The following is a 21,836-nucleotide window of genomic DNA, read 5'->3' as shown; positions in this document are numbered from 1 at the left end:
TTCCAAGTTTTTCTTTATTCCCCCAATATTTTATTTTTAAAAGTGCCTTCACATTGCATCATTATTGGAGAAAACCTCATTTATCCAGTAAGGATAACCTGAGTAACAGATAACAGCAAGCACATATGACTTGCACAGGTCATCTACAAGTTCTTGGAACAGCTGGGCCTAGAATGCAGACTGTCTGTCTCCCGGCTAGATGGTCTAGTCTTTTTGTAGCTGTGAGATGTAAATTACAGCCTCTGCTAATTCAAACTTCTTCCTTATAAAATATTCCTTATCTCAAACTAGCAGACCCTAATGGACCAGTAAATAATATTCACTCTTTCAGTCTTCCTCTGCAGAGGCTCCAGATTATGACAGACTCAGCTGTGAGTGTGAAATAAAGTCAGTGTTAAATGGTGGCTAAACTGGAGGAAAGATAACAGTGGAATTTGAGGGGAATCAAACAATAGAGAACAGTGTGTTTTGTTTTTCAAGTTCCCTACTGGCTTTCCCTCCTATACTGACCACCAGTCCCCTCTACCCTCAGTGGTGAGAAAGGGAATCATTTACTGAACACCTACCCTGTGCTGTTTTACATACACGTCATTTAATCCTCACAACCTTAAAGGTTAAGTAGGTATCCTTAACTTCACAGATGATGGATCAAAGTAATTTATCAGGGGCCACCAGCTTAAGAAGAGCCAAAGCTAGAGCCCAGGTCTATTAAGCTCAGAGCTCAGGCTTTCCCACATCACTGCTTTGCACAGTACAGGCTGGCAGGACAGACTGTGTGTAGACAGTTCCTTCTACACATGGTCAGCCAAGATGAAAAACCTCTGTGCCAGAAAACAAGAATCTCCTATAACAAATAGGAGAGGTGGTGATGAGGTAAGAGGCCAGAGGAGTTTAAGGCTCACGTAATCTTCATGGTCTAAATGTTAAATTCCTAAGCAGCGCTGGTTTAGTACAAAAAAACTGAAAATCCAATCGCTTCTCCATACTGAGAACCATTCCCTTAGCAGGAGAGATACTGTCTGGGTCCAACTTTACCTCTGCCTGTCCTTGTAGGACATGCTAACTCCCCAAAGCTTCAGAGGTGTTTCTTTGGATGCCACTGAGGCCGAGACAGCGTTCCCCTCACTGATGGCCAGAGCCACAGCTTCAAAAAAAGGACTACTCCATTTCTAATCAGTAAAAAACATGTCACCAATAGCTCCCTGCCCCCACCATCCCATGTAACTTTTCAACTTCCAGACAATTCATTGAGCACTTTGCTTCTCCCTGACAACCGCAAGCCTAGGTGAGGTGTGGTTCTGGAGATGATCCCATTCTTCCCTTACAGAAACCCTCCCACACCCATAGGCGCTTCCTCCTTCTGCCAAAACAAACTTTATTGCACCAAAAAGAAAAAAAAAATTCATTTATGTACAGTCAGATATAAAGACATCTCTTTGACTCCTGTGCATATATTTCCTCAACTCAAGATTAGGGCGTAAAAGTCAGGCTGCTATGCCAGACATGCTCTGCCCCGTGGCAGGGCCAAGGAGAGGATTGTCACTGGAAAGTGGAAACACTTAAATGGATGACAGACAACACTGGACCCACAGACCAAGGGCATTCTTCTAAGCCCTGGACTAGCTCTGGGAATGGAAGAGGGAAATTTGGAAGCAGGGTCCCTTTTTGAGTCTATGTGAAGAGACCCAGCCTTCAGGTATCCAAGATAAACTTCCATTCCCCAAGCCCACCCACTCCCTGTCCAGTTTCTTTGCCTCCTGCCCTCCCAAGTAGAACATTCTCCTTTGTGCCCACCCTCCCCCCACCTCAGTTCCCCCTAGAAGTTCCATGATCCACAAGGCAGAGACCTTCATAGCAGCGGGCAGGGCAGGTGTACATTATCCTCTGCCTTACCTGTGACTGGATACTGACTGAGGCCCTGCGTCACATGGATCACCAGTACCCCATAGTAACAATCTGAAGTACAGGGAGAACACATCAAAAAGGGGAAGGATGGATTCCCTTGATGCCCAGTATTACGGGGCACCGAAAGCACATTCTTCTGAGCCAACCAGCCAAAGGATCACTGCAGCTAAATACAGATAGAGAAGCAACACAGCCAGGCAGAACACCCATCAGAGCCAGTGACAAAGAGCAGCTAGAAGGGAGGGGGAGTGGAAAGAAGGGGAGGAGTCTCCAGAGTCCCAGCCCCAATCCCCTTCTGCCATTGGCTACCCTTGCTCCCCACAAATCCCTGGGGTTTGAAATGAGGAGGGGGGCTACAGGCTGGGGTGAAAATACACAAGGACAGCCAAACAAAATACAATTAGGACTAGCATCAGTCTCCCCCCAGTACCCCACCCCCAAGAGAAATATCCTCACTGTGACTAGCATTTATGAAAATCTATAAGAGACTATTACATGTAGTGGCTCTAATCCCACACAGAGCAGCTGCCTGTGTTGAGACTTTTCAAATCGGTGATTGCGGGAACAAACAGTATTTTCAACTTCTTATGGTGCCTGTGCAGGCTTTACCAAGACCTTGCTTCAGTCCCAGTCACATTAACCTTCTGTCTTAAATCTAGAAAAAGGTGAGGGAATGGGGGACAGGGGAGAAAGGTGCTCAGGTGCTAGGTAAAGCTTACTCATCAGCAGCCTAGACTCCACCACTGTTCCTTCTCTTTGGTCTGTCTAGAACAGTGACTATAAATTAGGAAAAAGAAAATTATGCTGGCCCATGGGAAATAATGGGGGAGGGGAGGCAGGGAGGAAAACGGCATTGGGAAGCCCTGCTTCAAGACTGAAGACAGACAGACAAACAACCACCCAGACTGCTTAAGTGTCATAGACAGCGCCCCACCCCACGCTCCCTTCCAGATGTACCCATAAATCACTTGGGCACACTCCCTCTTAGAATTGCAATTTCTGTCTTCCACCTGTTCCTAAGGAGCTGGCCCTGTGGAGAGGTGTGTTGGTTGTTCTGTTTTTGCCAGAGGCTCTCACCCTAGGCGCTCCTGTAAAGGTACCTTGGCCCCTGATATGGGATGAACATAGCCCCAGATGCTCCAGTGCCAAGAAGGTCAGATGAGGAACAGCCCCCACTCCCACACCCTGGGATCCGAGCTTGCTTGTTCTTGCCATCTTGTGGGATGACGTCACTTTTGGAGGGAGATACAAAGTGCCTCTCCGTCCCTGGGGTGGGGGAAGGGACTCTGCTGGGACTCTTGAGTGGGGGCAGGGGAGAGGGGAGCAGGGTCTAAACCCGCAGGCTCCCATGCAGGTCTGTCTCTGTCCCAGATGAACTGCTATCAGAGTCCATTTCGGCGTTCTCATTATGGAGCCTCTCCAGCACTTTCTGACGAATCAGTCCCAGACGCATCAAGAGGGACTGGTAGTCAAAGTGGCCCCGCTTCTCTCCAAAAGGGTCCTGTGGGGGAAAGGAGACAAGGGGAATGGAAGATGCAAGTCTGGGTGGCTCACCCTGGAGAGAGCAGCTTTCAGCCCATGTCAAAGGCAAGCTGAACTTCTGAGCCATGGGAACAGAGGAGGGCAGAGAATAGGACAGGCAGTCCTGAATGGCAGACAACATAATCTCATTTAGGAATACAGTCAGCCCTCCATACCCGTGGGTTCTGTATCCATGGATTTTGAAAATATTTGGGGAAAAAACATGTACAGATTTTTTCTCCTTGTCATTATTCCCTAAACAATACAGTACTATTTACGTATCATTTACATTGTATCAGGCATTATAAGTAATCTAAAGATGATTTAAAGTATACGGGAGAATGTGTGTAGATTATATGCAAATACCATGTCTTTTTAAATCAGGAACTTGAGCATTCATGGATTTTGGTATTCAAGGGAGGTCCTGGAACCAATCTCCTATGGAGACTGAGGGATGACTGTATTACAGCACATTTACTGCCCCAAATAGGTCTAGCTTGGGCTAACATTAAAATGTGTTTGCATTCCTCAAAAGCAAGCCAGTATGCCAGAGGCGACACAGTAAGTGTGAGATAGCTAGGGAAGAGAAATTCAAGATGAGAACTGTAATCATTAAGTGTGCCTGTGTTTTCTTCTTCTTCTTTTTTTTTTTGTAGCTGGCTGGTAAAGGGATCCAAACCCTTGACCTTGGTGTTATTAGCACCATGCTCTAACCAACTGAGCTAAATGGCCAGCCCCGTGTTTTCGATTAACCTCATAAAAACCATAAAAGAAAAAAATTGTCTTTCATTCCCTATACTCAAAAAGGGTAATTTGCTTTCCGAAGGTCACAGGCAGGTCTAGAACTCAAGAGTTCTGACTTCTAGATAAGCACCTGTATTCTTCCCCAGGGACCTGTCACTATAGTCCTGTCCACATTTCTGGGTATCACTCCAGGGCCACCTAGCCTTGATCTTAGTCTTTGTCACTCTAGATCAAAGATCTCTAAACATGTTGTAGAAAGGTTTACCTGTTCTCAAAGTCTCAAAAATAACTATGGTTGGGGTGGGTGGTATACAAAAAAAAAAAAAGGAGTTTAAAATATTATATCGGGATTTTGGCAGCAAAATGGTCTGGCCAGGGTTCAAACAAGTGGAGACCCGTTTCCCTGGTAGTCACAAAAAGATACACAATTTCCATTCTCTTGCATTCTGTTACTTCTCTCACAAAAACCCCTCACGAGCGGGTTGTGACCACAGCTCGCAATTTTCACTCACAACAGTTATATTCCCCAAAGTTGAGTTCCACACTTACTCTGGAGCTGTCAATTCTTCAAATGTTCCTTCTTTCATTCTTGGCTCCACTTCCCCCATTCTCCTCTTCCCCAGACACTGCCCCTCCCTTCCTGTCCTTATCACAAGTTGTTTTTCCTTCACAGACTAAATACTGGTAATGCTGCTGGATACCAACAATGACAAATCTTGATGAGGAACAAACTAAGGCATGCATCTTCTATATACTCTCAGTAGGGGTTCAGAAACAAGTTAACTCTGAGCCTGCCTTGCCCTTTGAGCTTAAACGAGGCAGGTGGACGGGAAGTCCTTAAAGGCAGGCTAGGGAAGCTACCATTTATAAGGAGCACCAGAGGAAATAAGACCTCTCTCTACTCCTACTGCTGTTGGTGTTGGATAAGTGGGTAAAACAGCCCAAGAAGAGCCAGAGTGAGCTTTAAGAGATCTCAGACAACTATCCCATTTCTAAGCAAGACCACCAATAAGTGAGCTGAAGACACAAGAACTGATCCTCCAGGACAGAAGGAGGGTTCTTATCCTCTTCCCAAACAGGTTGTTTATATTTGAGTCTATCTACAATTTGGTCAGTACAAACCTCTTCTTTGAAACAAACTAGCCAGCCACCAAAAAACCTCAACAACAAAAAACCAAAAAAACCAGAATACGCCTAGGCTGGTTAGCTCAGTTGGTTAGAATGTGGTACTGGTAACACCAAGGTCAAGGATTTGAATCCCCTTACTGTCCAGTTGCCAAAAATAAATAAGTAAATAAAATAAAATAAAAATAAGCCTAAATTCTGCATGCTTACTGGAAGTGAAAGCACATTTCTCCCGTAGAGGCAGGATGAACTGGTTACTACCTTTGGAACAGAAATCTTTCAACATATGACACTGAACAACCATTATTTCTCTAAGCCACCTTTTTCTATGAGCACCCCTTAGGGATAGAATTCCAATAATTGACGTATAATCCCTAAGATTCTGACAGGGCTGAATGTTCTTGGCTTGAAAAGACTATTGACCAAGAAAGGAAGATGTTCCAACCTAGAAATTCTAGCAGGACAACTCAGATTCTAAATGAGTACCTACTGTATGCCAGGAACTTAGAACCAACTCCATATTACTTTAGGTAAGTCAGTCTCCTCTATGGGCCTCAGCTCCTCAAATGACACAGGTTCCTTTAGCTGTGACATTCTATGAGAGATGTGGATGTCACCCCTGTAGAGGGATTTTACATGGTCTGCTGTAGGGTTTCTGGAATTAGCAGTAGGGGCTGTAATACCTGCATAGTCTGGCCTTGAAGGTGCAGGCGATCTTTGCAGGCCACCTCATAGAAGTCATAATACTCCAGGAAGGACTTCTCCATCACCCCTCTGGTAAACAAGCACAGAAGTGTAAGTTAGAAACCTAGGGGAACAGGTCACCCCTTCACCACCTAACCTTAAAGCCAAATTAAATAGTTAAGAGTTTATGGGAAGCCAAATAAATTTGGCTTCCCATAAAGACTTTTAAATGGAAAATGGAAAAGGCACAGCTGACTACCCATGGCTGATTTCCCTTACACTTTAGGAATTACAAGATGGGACTGACTGTAATACTCACCATTTGAATCCAAACTTCAACTAATGACTTGCTCAACCTCAACTGTTTTCCACAGGCCATCCCTAATCCCAAACCTTACTCAAAATTCTCCTAGGAAGTTTGTTTAATTACTTCTGACTTTGTTCTTTCAGATTTAGCACTTAGAAGTAAACTTGAACACTAAGAAATGGGTTTATTATAAAGTGCTCTATACCTCATTTGGCTGTAGAACAGTTAATATGTCCAAGGCTCTATCTAATGGGGGCTCCCTGAGGGCACAGAGCCCTTCCCACCAGGCTTGGCACTCTCCAAGAACAGAAGCCACCTGAATGTCCTCTTGAGTAACCCTCAGCCACCTGCTCTTTAAAAGCAAGAACCACATCTTTCCTTCTCTGTCTCCCTCTGGTGCTCAACACTGGACTTTGCCCTGAAGGCCCTTGAAGGGGTAAACCACCTAAATATACAAAAGGAATGAATACCAAGTGGGGTCTCTTAACACATACCGTAGGGGTTCAGGGCAGGGACACTTTCCTTCCATCATATCACAGACTGCGACTCTGATGGTCTCGTGCCGGATACATTCATTGTAGTTTTTGCTATCTCCTGGATGTCTCTCCTGTAACATGACAAATGCCATAGTATCCAAGCACAAAATTTAGGCAAAGAGAAAAGCCAATGGCAGAAAATTTAGTACTAATATGGAGTATGTGACCCAAGCACAGGAACTAAGAAGATACATTTCCCACTGTATTGGAGATCCACGAAGAGCAACTACATCTTTGTTTTTGAGACCATTCACCTCCCCACTATATACACATCATCTTCTGATACAGGTCATTGCCTGCAATCAGCAAACTAGATTCATATAATTTTCCTAAAGTGAAAGGCCTATCAGGTAACATTTAAGTGGAAAATAATCAAATATAAAAATGATGGTGGGACAAAAAGTATAAGTGATGTTAGGAGTCTCAGTGTGGAAAACCTTCAGGCATCGACAAGTAAAGAATGCTTCCATGTCTGTAGGGTTCCACCATCACTGAACTAGGTATTATAAATCAGAAGTAGAACTCGAAATTTTCAAAAGGGAAACTCCAGCTCTGGTCTAGAAAGCTAACATAAATGTGTAAGTGTGAATGGAAGGGAGTATGGCCTCCTCTCCTCTCCTTTGCTCTTCAATGCTCCTGCCACCACCAACCCCAGTCAGCTAGAGCCCTGGCCTCTGCTAAGACATATAATGACCAGGAAAGAGATGTATGCCTTCACCTTACTACCGTGGTTCCCAAACTGCACCACAGTGAAATCACCGGGGCGCAGTGGGATATTTTAAACTTCTGAGGAAAACCACAATATTTAACACCTGTTGAATACCATGCAATTTACTAGCTTGAGGTAGGCAGTTCACAGCTTTAATATTAAATTTCATTATATTCTTTTTGAAGGCATATTATCTTTGTGAAGCTGGATTTTCAACCATTGCTGTGAGAAAAAGTAGCCTATGTAAATAGTGGAGAACAGGAAATGGGGATAGTAAGGTCCAATCTGATTCCAAGACTTTAAAAGTTGTGCAGGGCCCAATAGGTGTACAACATCCTATTAAGTAATTATAGTTACTTAAAAAAGAAATAAGTTCTTCAGACCTAATTGGAACAGTCTGGTACTTCTTTTAGCCTGGAGAACTACGAAAAAACTAGTGAGTCACTGTGGGTGCTGTGACCCAAGTATGTCTGAGTACAGTTGTTTGGAAGTACAGTTGGCTCTCTGTATCTGTGGGTTCTGCATCCACAGACTTGACTAACTGTGGATCAAAAATTTGGGGGAATTTGGGCTCAGTTGGTTAGAGCACAGTGTTATAACACCAAGGTCAAGGGTTTATATCGCCATACCAGCCAGTGCCAAAAAAACCTAATACAACAATAAAAAATATTACAGGTTGGCCGGTTAGCTCACTCACTAGAGCATGGTGCTGATAACACCAAGGTCAAGGGTTTGGATTCCCTTACAGGCCAGCCGACAGGAAAAAATCCCAAAAAACAAAACCAAAAAAACTAGAGGAAAAAATATACAAATAAAAAATATAGTATAACAACTATTTATATTATATTAGGCATTTAAGTAATCTAGAGATGACTTAAGTATACGGATGTGGGTAGGTCATATGCAAATACCATGTCATTTTATATCAGAGAGAATCAGCAGATTTTGGTATCTGCGGGGTGGGGGCAGTAGGTCCTGGAACCAACCCTCCTTCAATATAGAGGGACAACAGTATTAAGAAAAGTCATAAATCTTGCATTTCCAAACAAGACCTAAAAATCAGTTCCTTGTTTAGCCAGTGAGGTTGATTTCCACTACTACCTACTCCTGAAATCAGATACACTGTTTGAAAAGGATGGTTTAGGGAAAAATCTTGTTCATTTTTAAAGAGTATTTATTCCCCTTTATTCAGATCTATAAAAGAACAATTAATGTTAGTGTTGTCTCAAGTAGTTAAAAAATGAATTAAGCTGTTTCAATCACCTAATGGAATTATTTTCTTTTGGAATATCACTGAAACTTTTTGCTGTGCTCATGAGCAACTGTGGAAGGCATGTTGGAACAGTGGTAGAACTTGGGCTCCAGTGCAAATCCTGGGTCCTGTGCTGATCCTCGTGAAAGTTAACCTCTCTGAGCCACCATTACTTCACTTGAAAATATCTACCTCATGAAGTTAGCATGAGGATTAAACAAGAAACTTTATGTAAAAACTTGGCTGTGTTTGGTATATAGCATATCTTGGCAAATGTGAATTTTTATTCACTTTCTCCTTGGCAGTGTTGACCTAAATATTCTTGCCCTAGCTAATGACTAGCTCCTTTGGCTGTGCAGGGTAATGGTACTTCTTAACTCCAGAATGGCTGGCTGGACAGTAGTCACTAGTGAACACTGTAAGGGGATGATGGAGAACGTAAGGATATCGAAGAACCCTCTGGCTCCAACAATCCCAAAAGTGGGTGCAGAATTAATTTCCAAATGACTCCACTGACTTTCACACTGTAGATTAATCCAAGTCAAATACTTAACAGTATTACTGTAACTCTCACAAATAAAAAAATTCATCATTAAGGAGCACAGTTCAGTTCCCTTTTTCTCCTCCAGTGACAAGTGTAATACATGTCTCAAGCAGATCTCTCAACTCTCTTAAAACACCCACTATTCCATACCCCAGAGCTGGGCCCACCTGGCCTTACCTGTTCGAAGCCAGGCTCATTGTGATAGGGGTTCTCAGTCATCAGGGACTGGATGGAGATGAGCACGGAGGAGATGCTCTGGGCTGGGCTCCATGCAGGGCCAGTCCACGTACTGCAAATACATCAGATGGAAGGAGGTGGGTGAGGCACAGAAGGGCCAGGGAACAAGTACCCCAGGGCCTGGCGCATCAATGAAAGTGACTCACCATAAGTTTCTCTTTCACTATTAATACTCTGGAATTTCCCTGCCTCTGTCTCACCCTCACTCACCAGAAATAAGTCAACTGCCTAATCCTCATATCAAGTGGGACAAAAGAAAAAAGAGTAAAGCAAGCAAGAGAACTTTGAAGGGATTTTCTTTGGGCTAGAAAAGAAACAGCAGCCAGGGAAGATTATGATAATCAAAACAGAAGAAACAAGGTAAGAAAATAGCTCCAAAGGTTGTCTAAATGTTAACCTCTGTGGACTTCAAAGAGCTTATTCATTTATTTATGCTGGTGATAGAGTTAGTGAGGGGAGAGAGAGTTGAGCACAGAGGCACACAGGTGACTAAAGCCATCTAGTAAGAGGCCATGTGGTGGGGTTGACCATCAGGATCCAGTTCAAGCCCTCAAAGAGTGTCAAATTCTCTGAAGACCACACAACTCTGCCATAGGACAAGAAGAGAATAATAAGTGGTGCTTCTAGACTGTGGAAGGTCTAAAAATAATATATGGAAAACACTTTAAACATGAAGAGAAACCAAAATCGCTCCTCTGTTTCATAAACCTGATCAAGTATTAGGGGGAAGGGGAAACTTGGACATTCGTGACATTTATTTTTAGCTCAATTAACTGAAGAAATGGCACTGGCGCTGGAAGCTGAACACAACCTGAGCCAGGACTGGCTTGTTCAAGTTAATTGGCCACTTCCCTTTCCCTGTTGTACTTGAGGAAAGCCCAAGTCAGAGATGTGTAAGAGTAACTTCATCAGAGGCTGCTCTTAAGTGACTCTCAATCTGTTCTCTTCTCAGCTTTGCTCCCCCAGGAACTCTAAACCTCCTGTTCTTTAAGGCTTTACATATTCGGGGATTCAAGTCTCATTAAATTTCTTTTGTCAGTGAGTCAGCCCAATATTTTTTTCTAGGTAAGGAGGGGAGAAATAAGGCTGATAAAGCTAATATAGCCAACTAAGAACACAAGAACTTTCTATTCTGTGATTCTTCATGGCAAATTTTCAATTTTAAGGTAGCTTCTCTTTTTCCACCCAACACACTTCTGCCACTTTTACCTCACCATCTTACTTCTCCTGTTCCTACTGTCTGCTCAAAATAGTTTTATATTGACATAATGAGGGAGAATCTACTACGAACACACTTTTCATGAACAAAATTCACACGAAACCACTAAATTTCCTTACCACTGTATATACCACTATCGAACCAGCACAACTGTATACCCTAATGAGATGAAGAAATTCTTTTTTTTTTTTTTTTTTTAAAGATGACCAGTAAGGGGATCTTAACCCTTGACTTGTTGTCAGCACCACGCTCTCCCAAGTGAGCAAACCGGCCATCCCTTTATAGGGATCCGAACCCGCGGCCTTGATGTTATCAGCACTGCACTCTCCCAAGTGAGCCATGGGCCAGCCCCTAGAGATGAAGAAATTCTTTAAGGACAACCTCCTTTAAAGTACTTGCTCACTGCCACAATCACAGCAGAAAATATCCCTGAATATGATAGAGTTCTAGAAAAATGAATCATGTCTCCAGTTTGTTTCAGCTGCCTTTCCCTCATACAAACCTGGAAATGTGTTTGGCAGGAAGAAAGGAAACAGGACAACCAGTTTGGGCCACTTTCTGAACTTCAACCTGTGCCTGTTCTCACCCCCAGGGAAATTGAGACCACACAAAAAAGACCAATCCCAAATACGCTAAAAGACATTTCCATTTGGAATTTTTAATCCCCAAAGGCAACTAAGACAATGAATGGGAACTCCATTAAGCAAAATCTCAGTAGTACCCGCAAGGAGGATGTACTGAAAACTTCTGTTTCATGCCTGAAGTGATTTCCCATCTAAGATATTTTTCATTCAATTTTAGAATATCACAATCATCATCACCACTACTGCCGCCTCCAAAGCCATTCATTGAGAGACTCAGAAATAAGACACCCACAATCTTGAAAATGGCACAGATCCACCTTTACTCAACCTGTTTGAAGGGAGTGGTTCTCAAACTAGAGTGTGTACTACAATCACCTGGAGGGCTTGTAAAAACCAGACTGCTGGCCCCCTCCCCCTGGAGTTTAGGATATAGCAGGTCTAGGGTGGGGTCCCAGACTCTGCATGGCTACAAATTCCCAGGGACTATGTTTTGAGAACCACTTTGTAAGGCATCCATTGTATGTAATAAATTAACTTCTCTTCTGCGCATCTAAAATACTAGTCACATATCATCCCTGGGAGAACTGAGAAAAGAGTCAATCATTTTCTTTGTTCAGTAGTTCAGATGAAGAACCCTGGTTGATAAAGGCTGGCCTAGAGTAATTATTTGCTAACAACCAACTTGGCTACTTAGAAGTCTCCTCTTACCCTAGAATACTCAAGCAGACCTTCCCATTGCGGTAGAAGTTGGGGTTAAACCTCACTGTGTTATTGCCTGTTGTCATCAGTTTGACCCGAGGTGGGTGGATGGGATAGTCGGGCGGACACCGAAACACGAACAGGAAGAAACCCCCTTCATAAGGAGTGTCAAATGGGCCTGTGATCAATGCATGAATCTGCAAAATAAAACCCCATCTCAAAATTGTGAGGTGATATCCCCCCCACCCCCCATGTCAGGTTTTCACCTGCTACCCATGCCAGAAGCAGGGCCCACAGTCTGGTATCCATATTCCATATTCTCATCATGCAGAATGAACATCCTGCATGATGAACTCACTCATACTAGTAAGTAGGTTTGGAATTTTAAGAAGCCCCATTACAGTGGACTGGCATCTTACTTAAGGGTTACATTCTAAAGTTAAGAGTCCAAGGTGAAAATTAAATCTAGTCAAAATCACCCTTGAGTATCTCTTGACACAGTTTTTGTGTGGACCTCCATGATCAGTATTATGTATAAAAAATGGATAAAACACCAATGTACAAAATATAACATGCATTGGTAAAATGCAACCCTAGCATTTTTAATTTTAAGAAATCAATACACATCTTTACTCTGTATATATGTTTGGATTTGCCTAGGTTAAATACACAGATGATCCAACTCCACCCTATATTTATGTGGCACAAAGGAGAGGTAAGATGAATGGAAAAGAGGAAAGGGATTGGAGGCCACAGCACCAGTGCCAGTACAGTGTAGAACTGAGGGTTGTGATGAATGCTAGGGTGTCTGCTTGCTTCCTCTGCAGAGGATCAAACCTACTGTGGAGGAATGTGGCTCAGGCAGCATCCAGCTGTGTCAAAGATACAAAGGAAAATGGCAAAAACTCAGGGTCCACTCAGAGCCATTAGACTATCCCCAGAACTCTCCCTAACACTGTTGGTTAAAAAATAAAACAACAAATAAAACCCAGCTCTTCAAACAGAACACTAAATTCTCTTCCTCCACTAGCCATAATTATTGAACAAGATTTCCCTTCCTGAAGGGGGAAAACCTGAACTGACTCATTTCTTGTACAAAGGCTACTAAGCATTTAAGTCTGCTGAGAATATGAACGGCAAAAAGAAAAAAACTTTGCAATCCAATGCCTCACTCTATAGTCCCTGCCTTGCCCTGGCAACACCCTAGATTATATTCTAGCTTTCAGTTATTTAGAATAGCAAACTCAACTGGTCTCAATTCTGGGATCCAAGGGACTAGCATATTAACACTGATACCTGACTGAGGACAAGATGTCCCAGGAAAAACATTTCCAACCACATTAAAGAAAAACAAATCAATTTTAAGGGAAGCCTATTCAAAATTTAAAAAGACACATACCAACAATACAAAATCTGAATTTTTACTCTAAGGAATTTGAAACTGGAAGTTTTCACTTAGCACTAGATTTATGAAATCTGATTTCTTCCCAGCATCAGTTTAAGTGCAAATTCACTTCTGAGGGTAGAGCACTCAATGACAAAAAAGGCTAGGTATCTATGCCAGAAGAATTTGACATTATGTACTAAGCTTCTCTCTGTGTGGAGAATGAAAGAGGAATGTTCTTTAGGTGGAAGGAATATTCAAAAACAACCAGTCATGTGAGCAGCCTAAACAAGGCCCTTTAACTACAAATACTTCACCCAAGCTGGTCTTATCCCCAACCTTCCCTACATCTGACTTCAGTATCATAGAGAGCAGGGTAATACAATGAATAGGGTGACCATGTCAATTGCAGAACTTTGAGAAGGAAAGAGTGCCCTATAAATAGTTAAGCTGGGACAATAGGTATGAACTGAAATTTTCCAAGCCAACCAGTACCTATGGGCATCCTAATAATAAACACCTGTTCAAGGCTCTACTACCAGATCACGTGACTTTGTGCAAGCCATTTACTCTCTTGGAGGGTCTTGATTTCTTCATCTATGTAATCAAAGAAATGAGCTGAATAGTCTTTCAGGCTCTTCCAATTTTACAGGCCCAATTTCCCAATAACCCCCAACCCCCCACCATGAAATTACATACCTTAGTCATGTCAACAGTATCAGGTACAACGAACATTCCTGGAGGAGGCTCCTTATAAATGGACATGATATCCCTGTATAACACCAAGAGGAGGTGGAGGAAGGAGTGAGGGAGGGGGGAAAAAGGGGAATCCCTTGAGCAGGACAGCTGTTATCACCTCAATGACGCCAGGGTTCGAGAAAGTGGTGCCTGGTACCACAAATGATTGCACTGTCTTGTTGGCTGAGAAATCTCAGCTGAGAACTTGCCAGACAGGCAGGCAGAGCAAATTATTATCAAAAGGGCATTGTTTCCTCAGGGGGAGGGTAGGGAGAGGGGAAAAAAATCAGAGATCCCAATGGCATCAGATGTCACCCTAGAAAAGCCACATCCCACTTACTCTCACTTCCTCCCACACAGCGATTCATTCACTCCCCACCTCCGAGATTCTCAGGTACTACAGCTGAATGCTAAATGAAGATTCTTTAGTAACTGGCAAGGCATAACCAACTCCACTAAAAAACTAATTCCATAAACCATACAGTGGATGCTTGTTAGTAAGGAGATTGTGTGAAGCAAATGAGCCAACAGGGAGCAAGAGTATCATGGTCGTCTTCTTGCCCAGGAGACTAACAGGGTAGAGATCTCTTCATGTTAGGGAGAGGGGTCCCTCTGAAATTTCCAGAAATTGCACATCTGGAAGATGATGTGGTGATTGCTACAGGAGATGAGAGGATTTCTGGGTCATATCTCATGAACTGGAATGAATCAGTTGAGAACAAGGGGTTAAAGAAGGACACTCTAGGTGGGAAAGAGTCTAGAAACTTGCTAGGTGGGGACATAAAAAGTGCCAAAAGGTGACAGAGCAGAGGAAAGAAGAACAGGCCAAACTCAAAGGAGCGTCAGGACTGGAACATGGAAATGGCTGAAGGAGTACAAGAGTTGAGAGGAGTGCTGAGTTTAAATTAGAGGTGGCAATCCCTACACAGTTGGCCTTCTGTGTTAGTCACTGTGCCAGGTACTTTACACACATTGTACTGCTTTTCATAAGAATCCTGAAAAATTTGTAGAGAAACATCTGAAGAGACTTGGAATGTGGGAGATAGATACTACCTAGATGAGGATGCTTGTGATGGGGGCATGGGGAGAACTCTAGTCACCAGGAAACAGGTTTCAGGACTAACAACAGCAAACAGCAGTACACTTTTCTCATGCAGTAAGTACTGTGCAAAGCGCTTTTGCAAAACATATTATCTATAAATGATATGATCTAAGATCAGTCACCCAAGAAATAAGCACAGAAAGGACTTAGGCCTTTGTTCCTATTTTTGAATTAAGTATATTTGCTTCAGAACAGTAAACCAGATGATCCGAAGGGGAAAAATACAAGAAGGTCCTGATGATCCGGGGGGAGGGGAAGATACAAGAAGGTGTTAAAATACAAGTATTACAATCCAAAGTGACACTATGGGGGGAGGGAGACTGAGTTTCTGAAACAGGTGTGAAAGTGGACAGCTTTGAGGTACTGGAAAAGGGGTTCAAGGGAAGATTCGGGTAAGTGAGGGAAACAATCTAGAGCTGGGGAAGGTGCTGTGTGGTGGGGTCTGAGGAAACGGAGGATAAAAAGAAAGGCTGGCTCGAATCTTAGAGAGAGCAAAGCCAAGTGAGTGCGTGTGTGTTACAAACAGGGCTCGAGAAGAGACTGGGGGGGACCGATGGGTGGGGCCTGCGGACAGCATCTAGCCAGGCTGGGGTGGGGAAATTGGTAGAGGGGCGGCGCGGAGGGCGGGAGGAGGTGTTACCGAAACGCGAAAGGGTCGGGTGTCGGGAGGTAGGGGGGTGTAGGGTTAGGAATGAAGACCAGGGCTCAGGGGAGGCTGCCGAGGGGCGGGGTCGGATCTGGGCATGCGAGGAGGGGTTTGGTGCTTGTGGGGCTGGAGGCGGGGGAAGAAGGGGCTTGGACCGCGACGCTCCGGAGTGGCAAGGTTTGGCCTTCGAGCTAGGCCGCCGCGAGGAAAACGCAGTGGGTGGAGGGGTGAGTTGTAGTGGGAAAGGGTGGGGGGCGGGGAAGGTCGAGCCCCGGAGCTCGGGGCTGGGGGAGGAAAAACCCCAGCTCACCGCTTGATCCGGAGTAGACATTGCGGCGCGGTGCGCTCGCCGTCCCAGTCGGAGCTGAGCGTGGGGTCCCAGTGGCTAAGCAGCGCTGCCCCGTGGGCAGCAGCCGAGGGCGGGAGCCCGGGCAGCGGAGCCAGGCCGCTCCCCGGCCCCCCGGCCCCGCCCGCCGCCGCCGCTGCCGCCGCCCACACATCCGGCAGGAAAGGCGGCCCGAACCCGCCGCCGCTGCCGCTAACGCCAACAACACCAGCAACGCCGCTTGCCCCGGGGCCCGCCGCCCCGGCGCCTGCCGTCGCCGCCTCTTCAGTCGGACTCTCCGCCATCGCTGCTTCGCTTCCGGGACTGCCGGACAGCACGTCCGCCCACCAGAGCGGCCGCTGCTCCCGCCTGCTCCCGCACCACCGAGAGCCGGCCCAGAGTGTCCCCACTCTCCGCTTCCACAGCCTGGGCGGCGCTGGCTCCGCCCACCTGCGCTCCAACCAGCGAGAGGCGCTCTGCAAGAGCGTCCACCCGCGGTCCTCCAGGGCGGGAGGGGTAGCAACTAGCGGGCAGGCGAGAGTTCTGGGCCCGCTTTGGTCCATCGCTGTGCGGGAGGAGCTGAGAGTCCAATTCCTTGGAATGTTCTGTTTTCAAGTGTTGAAAGAGGAGAAGAAAATTGAAAGTAGAGGGGGGTGGGGATGGCCATATCCACCCCCCTTAACGAAAGCGACCCTGAGACGTGTTCATGGGGTAGGATCGGGGATCCAGCTTCCTTGTAGGAATCGTGACTCGCCTAGGGCCTTTCCTGTCCGAAGGGCTCTGGGATTGATCTTTCTGCACCTTCATCCACCAGGGGCGGCTACAGTTGCCCTCTGCCTGCAGCAGGAGCAAGAGGAAGGAAGGAATCAACCTGCGAGTGAAAAGCCACATCTTCTTAGCGTTTATTCCACATGTGTTTATGAAGGGCCTACTAAATGCCAGGTGCTGTTGCTAGGCAATATTGCCGTAGGGATAATGATACAGAACTAGAAAAACTTGGTTAAGGGAAGAAAAATCAAGTCTCCTGACTCCCACAAATCCTCGAATATACAGGAATCAAGGGACTGTGAATGTAAATCCTGAGAGGATCCCTTAGGACTTTCCTGAGATACGTAAAGTGAAAAATAATCCTGTGATCTAAAACAGAGGCTTTCCAAAAAAGAAGTTTCCTTTCCTCTCTAGCAAGAATATAGGCTCATAACCAGTGGGGCCAGATGTGTTTCAGAATTTAGAGTGTCACCCCCAGCAGGGGTGGGGCAGCACCCAGTAACCAAACATGTTGATATTTCTACAGCAAAATATATAAATATTCATACTAACTTTGGTACATTTATGAATATTCATATGAAGTCAGCTGAATAGCCTCACTTTGGTTACATTTTGCCACCAAATCTGGTTTTTAAGAAAGTTGGGCTGGCTGGTTACCTCAGTTTGTTAGAGCACAGCCTTGTAACACTAAGGTCAAGGGTTTGGATCCCCATACTGGCTAGCTGCCAAAAAAAGAAATAAATAAAAATATTAAAATAGACAAGGCTAAGCTACAATGTTCTTCATTATGTTAGGTGCATTTTCTACTTAAGATATTTTCAACTTGTGGGTTCATTGGGATGTAACCCCATCATAAAGAGCATCTGTATACGTTTTATACATTTTTAAAGAATTCTAGAATTTTACTTGGGCATTATTTATTTGGTAAGGTGGTCAAAGATCCATTTGCTGGATAACCTCACACAATGACAAAGACTACTCCATAGCTCCTCCATGGCTACAGACTGCAGAGGCCCAAAGATGGCCTGTAGGGTGAGAGGATTCCTCAGTGTATCTCTTCTTCACTACTGGACCATTGTTTTTAAGTGCAAGGTCTGGGAGTGATGGGGCAATAAACAGAAACACTTTAGATTCAGGAGTTTCAAGGTTTTAAAAAAAATCTTATTTAGTTTTTTACATTCTGTGATGTTGTTGCAGAGCAGTTGGAAGGGGGAGAGGGGAAAGGGGAAGGAAATGTGATGGAAGGAGGAAGGAGGAGGGGTGGGATTGAGGCCTGTGGCACCCCCCTCATTCCCACAGGGGAGAGTGGGGAGCTTCCAGCAGTGGCTTGGTTATTGCTGGGCTGGGTGCAGATGTTAGGGGGGTGTGGCAAAAGCCCTCGCCCCCTACCACCCCAGCTTGAGAACCTGGGGCCCTTCTTGCTGTGGCTTGGTGGTTGATGCTGGGCAAGTTGCCTGAGGCCTCTCACTGCCCTGGCTCTAGAGAGCCTGGGGCACTTCCTGTGGAAGCTCGGTGGTCATTGCTGGGCTGGTTGTGTGTGTTGGGAGGCATGGCTAAGGCCCCTGGCCCTCCCCGCTTTCTGGCTTGGTAGCCCACGGGACTTCCGGTCCTTCTAGGTGTTACAGGTGTTCTTTGGTGAAGTGAGACCTTTACTAGTTCATATCAAACTTTATTTCTGGTTGTGGGTACTTTGTTTTTTCTTTCTGTTCTCTGTTGGATTATTTGCTGTTCCCACCACTTGAACTCTGAACTAGAACTAATTTGTTGTCCTTTGCTCACTTCCAAAATGGGGGAACTTCCTGTGGGGACCAGTACTTGAGCTCTGTGGTTGAGCTAAATTGCTGCTTTGCTGCTGATTCCCTAGGGAAGGCTTTTTGTGCAGCTCAGGTTTTAATGGTTGACTTTATAGGTACTTCCAGGTCTAGTGAAATCTAGTGCACATGGGTTATGTGGAAACTCTGGTCTAGGCCTGAGTCTTTTCATCAAACTGCACCCCATGCAATTTTATATTCCTGACCATTCTCCTCTGAGTTGTCCTATGCTGATTGGGAAGCAGATCAGCTGTCCTTGCTGTGCCCCAGTGTTCCCCCGGCGCGCCTGCTTACCCCACTGCCAGTCCTCCAAACACTTCCCATGGGACAGGCTGTGCTCTGGTCCCTTGCAATGACTCACGGGCCTCTGAGTGGCTCCTTTTTTTCAGTTGTTCTGGCTCCTCACTCCTATGTGGGTCCATGGGAACCCTATTAGTGGTTTTGCTGGCCTGGGGGCCACCAAGACCCTCTTTTCCCCTGCCACCTGCAAGCAACTCCATCTGAAGGGCACAGCTGCGGCTTCTGCTGGCTCCTGTTCCGTGCGCTCAGCAGCTCTAGCCTGGAAGTGGCCAGGGCTCGAAACGGTCGGAGGGGTTTTTTCTCTCATTGTGGTTTCTCCTGCCTTTATGCACTCTGTAGGTCTCTCCTCCTCTTCTCCTGAACTCTAGCTGCCCCAGCTTGGCTGTTGTTGCTTTTTATGGTTGTAAATTGGTTGATTTGTGGGAGAGAGTGATGCTGGGGACCATCTATTCCACCATCTTGACCGGAAGCCTCAGTTTCAAATTTTTAACCTGTACCACACTGTTACCTTCTTTGAGGCCTATTTTTGCATCCATAGAATGGTGATAATTCCTCTCTCTCCAGGTTTTTCTGAGGATTAAGTGTGATGTTTCTAGAAGTTTTGTAAAGTGGCAAGCACTGTACAAATCTGGCAGCTCACTTGCCTGTATTGCTTCTCTCCTCCAGGCCTTTGTTCTTAATATTTTCTCTGCTTGGAATACTCTTTTCCTCTATCCTACCATGGGATATCCTAGTTATTTAACCTCTGTGAACCTCTGTTACTCATCAGTAAAACTGGGAAAATAATTGTAGCTACGAAGAAGAGATAATGTAATTAATATGCACAATGTCTGGACAGGGCAAGTGTTCAATTTCATTTTTAAGTGGGTTGCCACTTAGTTTAATTAATTAGTTATTTACTTATTGAAGCATAATTGTTTATACACATTTGTGGGGTAGAGTTGACTATCAGTGTTATGTACAATATAAGTATTCAATAATTATTAACTTTTATTACTTTTTTAATATTCAGACATACACACTGGATAACTTATTATTCTTACTCATCATTCAAGGCTGGCTAGAATATTACCTTCTCTGCCAAGCTTTAGCACTTCCAGGCATATTATTATTAGTATTATTATTAGTCATTTCTAATAACTCCCTCCTGATTCTCATAGCTGATTACTCATACCTATATTACAGCACATATTACTTTTTATTTTAGTGGTTTGGTTACTCATTTGTCTGGCCAATAGATATGACCTCTTCTAAGGCAGAAAGTGTGGGGCACCTATCTTTGTATCTCTAGGACCTGACATTCAGTGGGTGCTGCATAAATGGTGAACAGAATGGAAATGAAGACATGGTAGCCAGTCTCCCTTCTCCTGGACATAGATCTTTAGGATTTTACCTCCTTCTCAGATACGTCTATTTTTTTTTCCCCAAAGGGCTGAGCCAAGCTTGCACAAAGAACCTGCAAGTCAAGGCCTGAAGGGCTGCAGAGGATGGCAGCTGTTTAAAGGACCAGTTCACTACTCTGGGAGGCCTCTAAGCTGTGGGGAGAGGAAGGGCCAGACAGGCTAGCAGAATGTAAGTTGGCGCTGCTTAGTCCAGTGCTCACTGACTTTTCCAAGGCAACATCTGGCTGCTTGCCACTGGCAGCTTGGCCAGAGGGCAAGAGTGTGCTTTCTGGAGCCACTCCCATACCCTCTGAGGATGGGTGACATAATTGAGCAGTCTTCCTACAGGAACCTGGACCCAAGCCTCTCCTCCCATCACTGCACTGCCCTATCTCTTGGTGAACAAAATTTTCTTACCTTCTTTTCTTGTGCAACAAAATTTGGTAGCACCTTGCTCATGGCATCTAGGCAAATGCTCTCTCCCAAGGACAGGGACTGGCTGGCAAGTGTCCTTGTTCAGGTCACTGCTGTGCCTCTATTCTCCCTAAAAAAAATACCATGAGGATCCTTCTCCTTCTGTTCCCTAAGGTCTTGTGTCTCGTTGCCCTCTGGGGCACTCCTTCCTCTCCAGGACCCAGCCTATTGTCTTGGCTCAATGCCAGGGGTAAATGAAACTTAAGAGTTTCCACCAGGTCATAAATCCTGGACTAAAAGGAACAAACAGAACTTGGACTGGATGTTTTGAGGCTTCTGTTATAAATAATAGCTATATTTAATAATTTAAAAACACATGTATTATGTGTTATCTTATTAGATATCTCATTAATGTGTCAATATATATTGCACGTATTATTTGTATATATTACCTATATTTTCTCATTTTGTTGTCACGACCTTCACAGATTGTTCTTATGCCCATTTTATTTATTTGTTTATTTTGGCAGCTGGCCAGTACGAGGATCCAAACCCTTGATGTTGGTGTTACAAGGCTGCATTTTAAATACCCATTTTAGAGAAGAGGAAATCAAGACTCAGAAGAGATCATTAACAACCCAGTTAGGAAGTGGCAGGGCTGGGATATGTACTTCTTTCTGATTCCTAATCCCATGCTCCTTGTTACAATGCTGAACTCTTAAGGCTGTGGTTCCTAATTTTTTTGGATCCTCTTCCAAGAACAATGGATCTCTGTATCCACTCACAAATTTTTGCAATAAGCAAATGGTCCCATCTATGGACCCCACAGTGGACCAATCCTTAGTCCCTAGATAAAGAACCTCAATGATAAAGTTATGGTACTAACTAGCCTGTGTTGTG

General features: G+C 44.7%; 1 protein-coding gene across 1 annotated transcript; it reads right to left on the bottom strand.

Annotated features, from left to right (window-relative positions):
- Positions 1–7: 7 nt before the first annotated feature.
- UBE2Z (ubiquitin conjugating enzyme E2 Z) lies at positions 8–16,662 on the bottom strand. Its single transcript, XM_063110427.1, has 7 exons — positions 16,247–16,662; positions 14,150–14,222; positions 12,076–12,263; positions 9,505–9,616; positions 6,781–6,893; positions 5,979–6,069; positions 8–3,406 (listed from the first exon to the last, which is right to left on the bottom strand). Exons 1-7 carry the CDS (start codon positions 16,564–16,566, stop codon positions 3,236–3,238), a joined length of 1,068 nt encoding a protein of 355 aa, XP_062966497.1. The 5' UTR covers positions 16,567–16,662; the 3' UTR covers positions 8–3,235.
- Between the last annotated feature and the right edge of the window lie 5,174 nt (positions 16,663–21,836).

This window comes from Cynocephalus volans, chromosome 10, assembly GCF_027409185.1.
Source record: "Cynocephalus volans isolate mCynVol1 chromosome 10, mCynVol1.pri, whole genome shotgun sequence".
Taxonomy (NCBI): Eukaryota; Metazoa; Chordata; class Mammalia; order Dermoptera; family Cynocephalidae; genus Cynocephalus; species Cynocephalus volans.
Note: the sequence above shows the minus strand (reverse complement) of the source record. Positions and strands in the feature narration are given on the sequence as shown.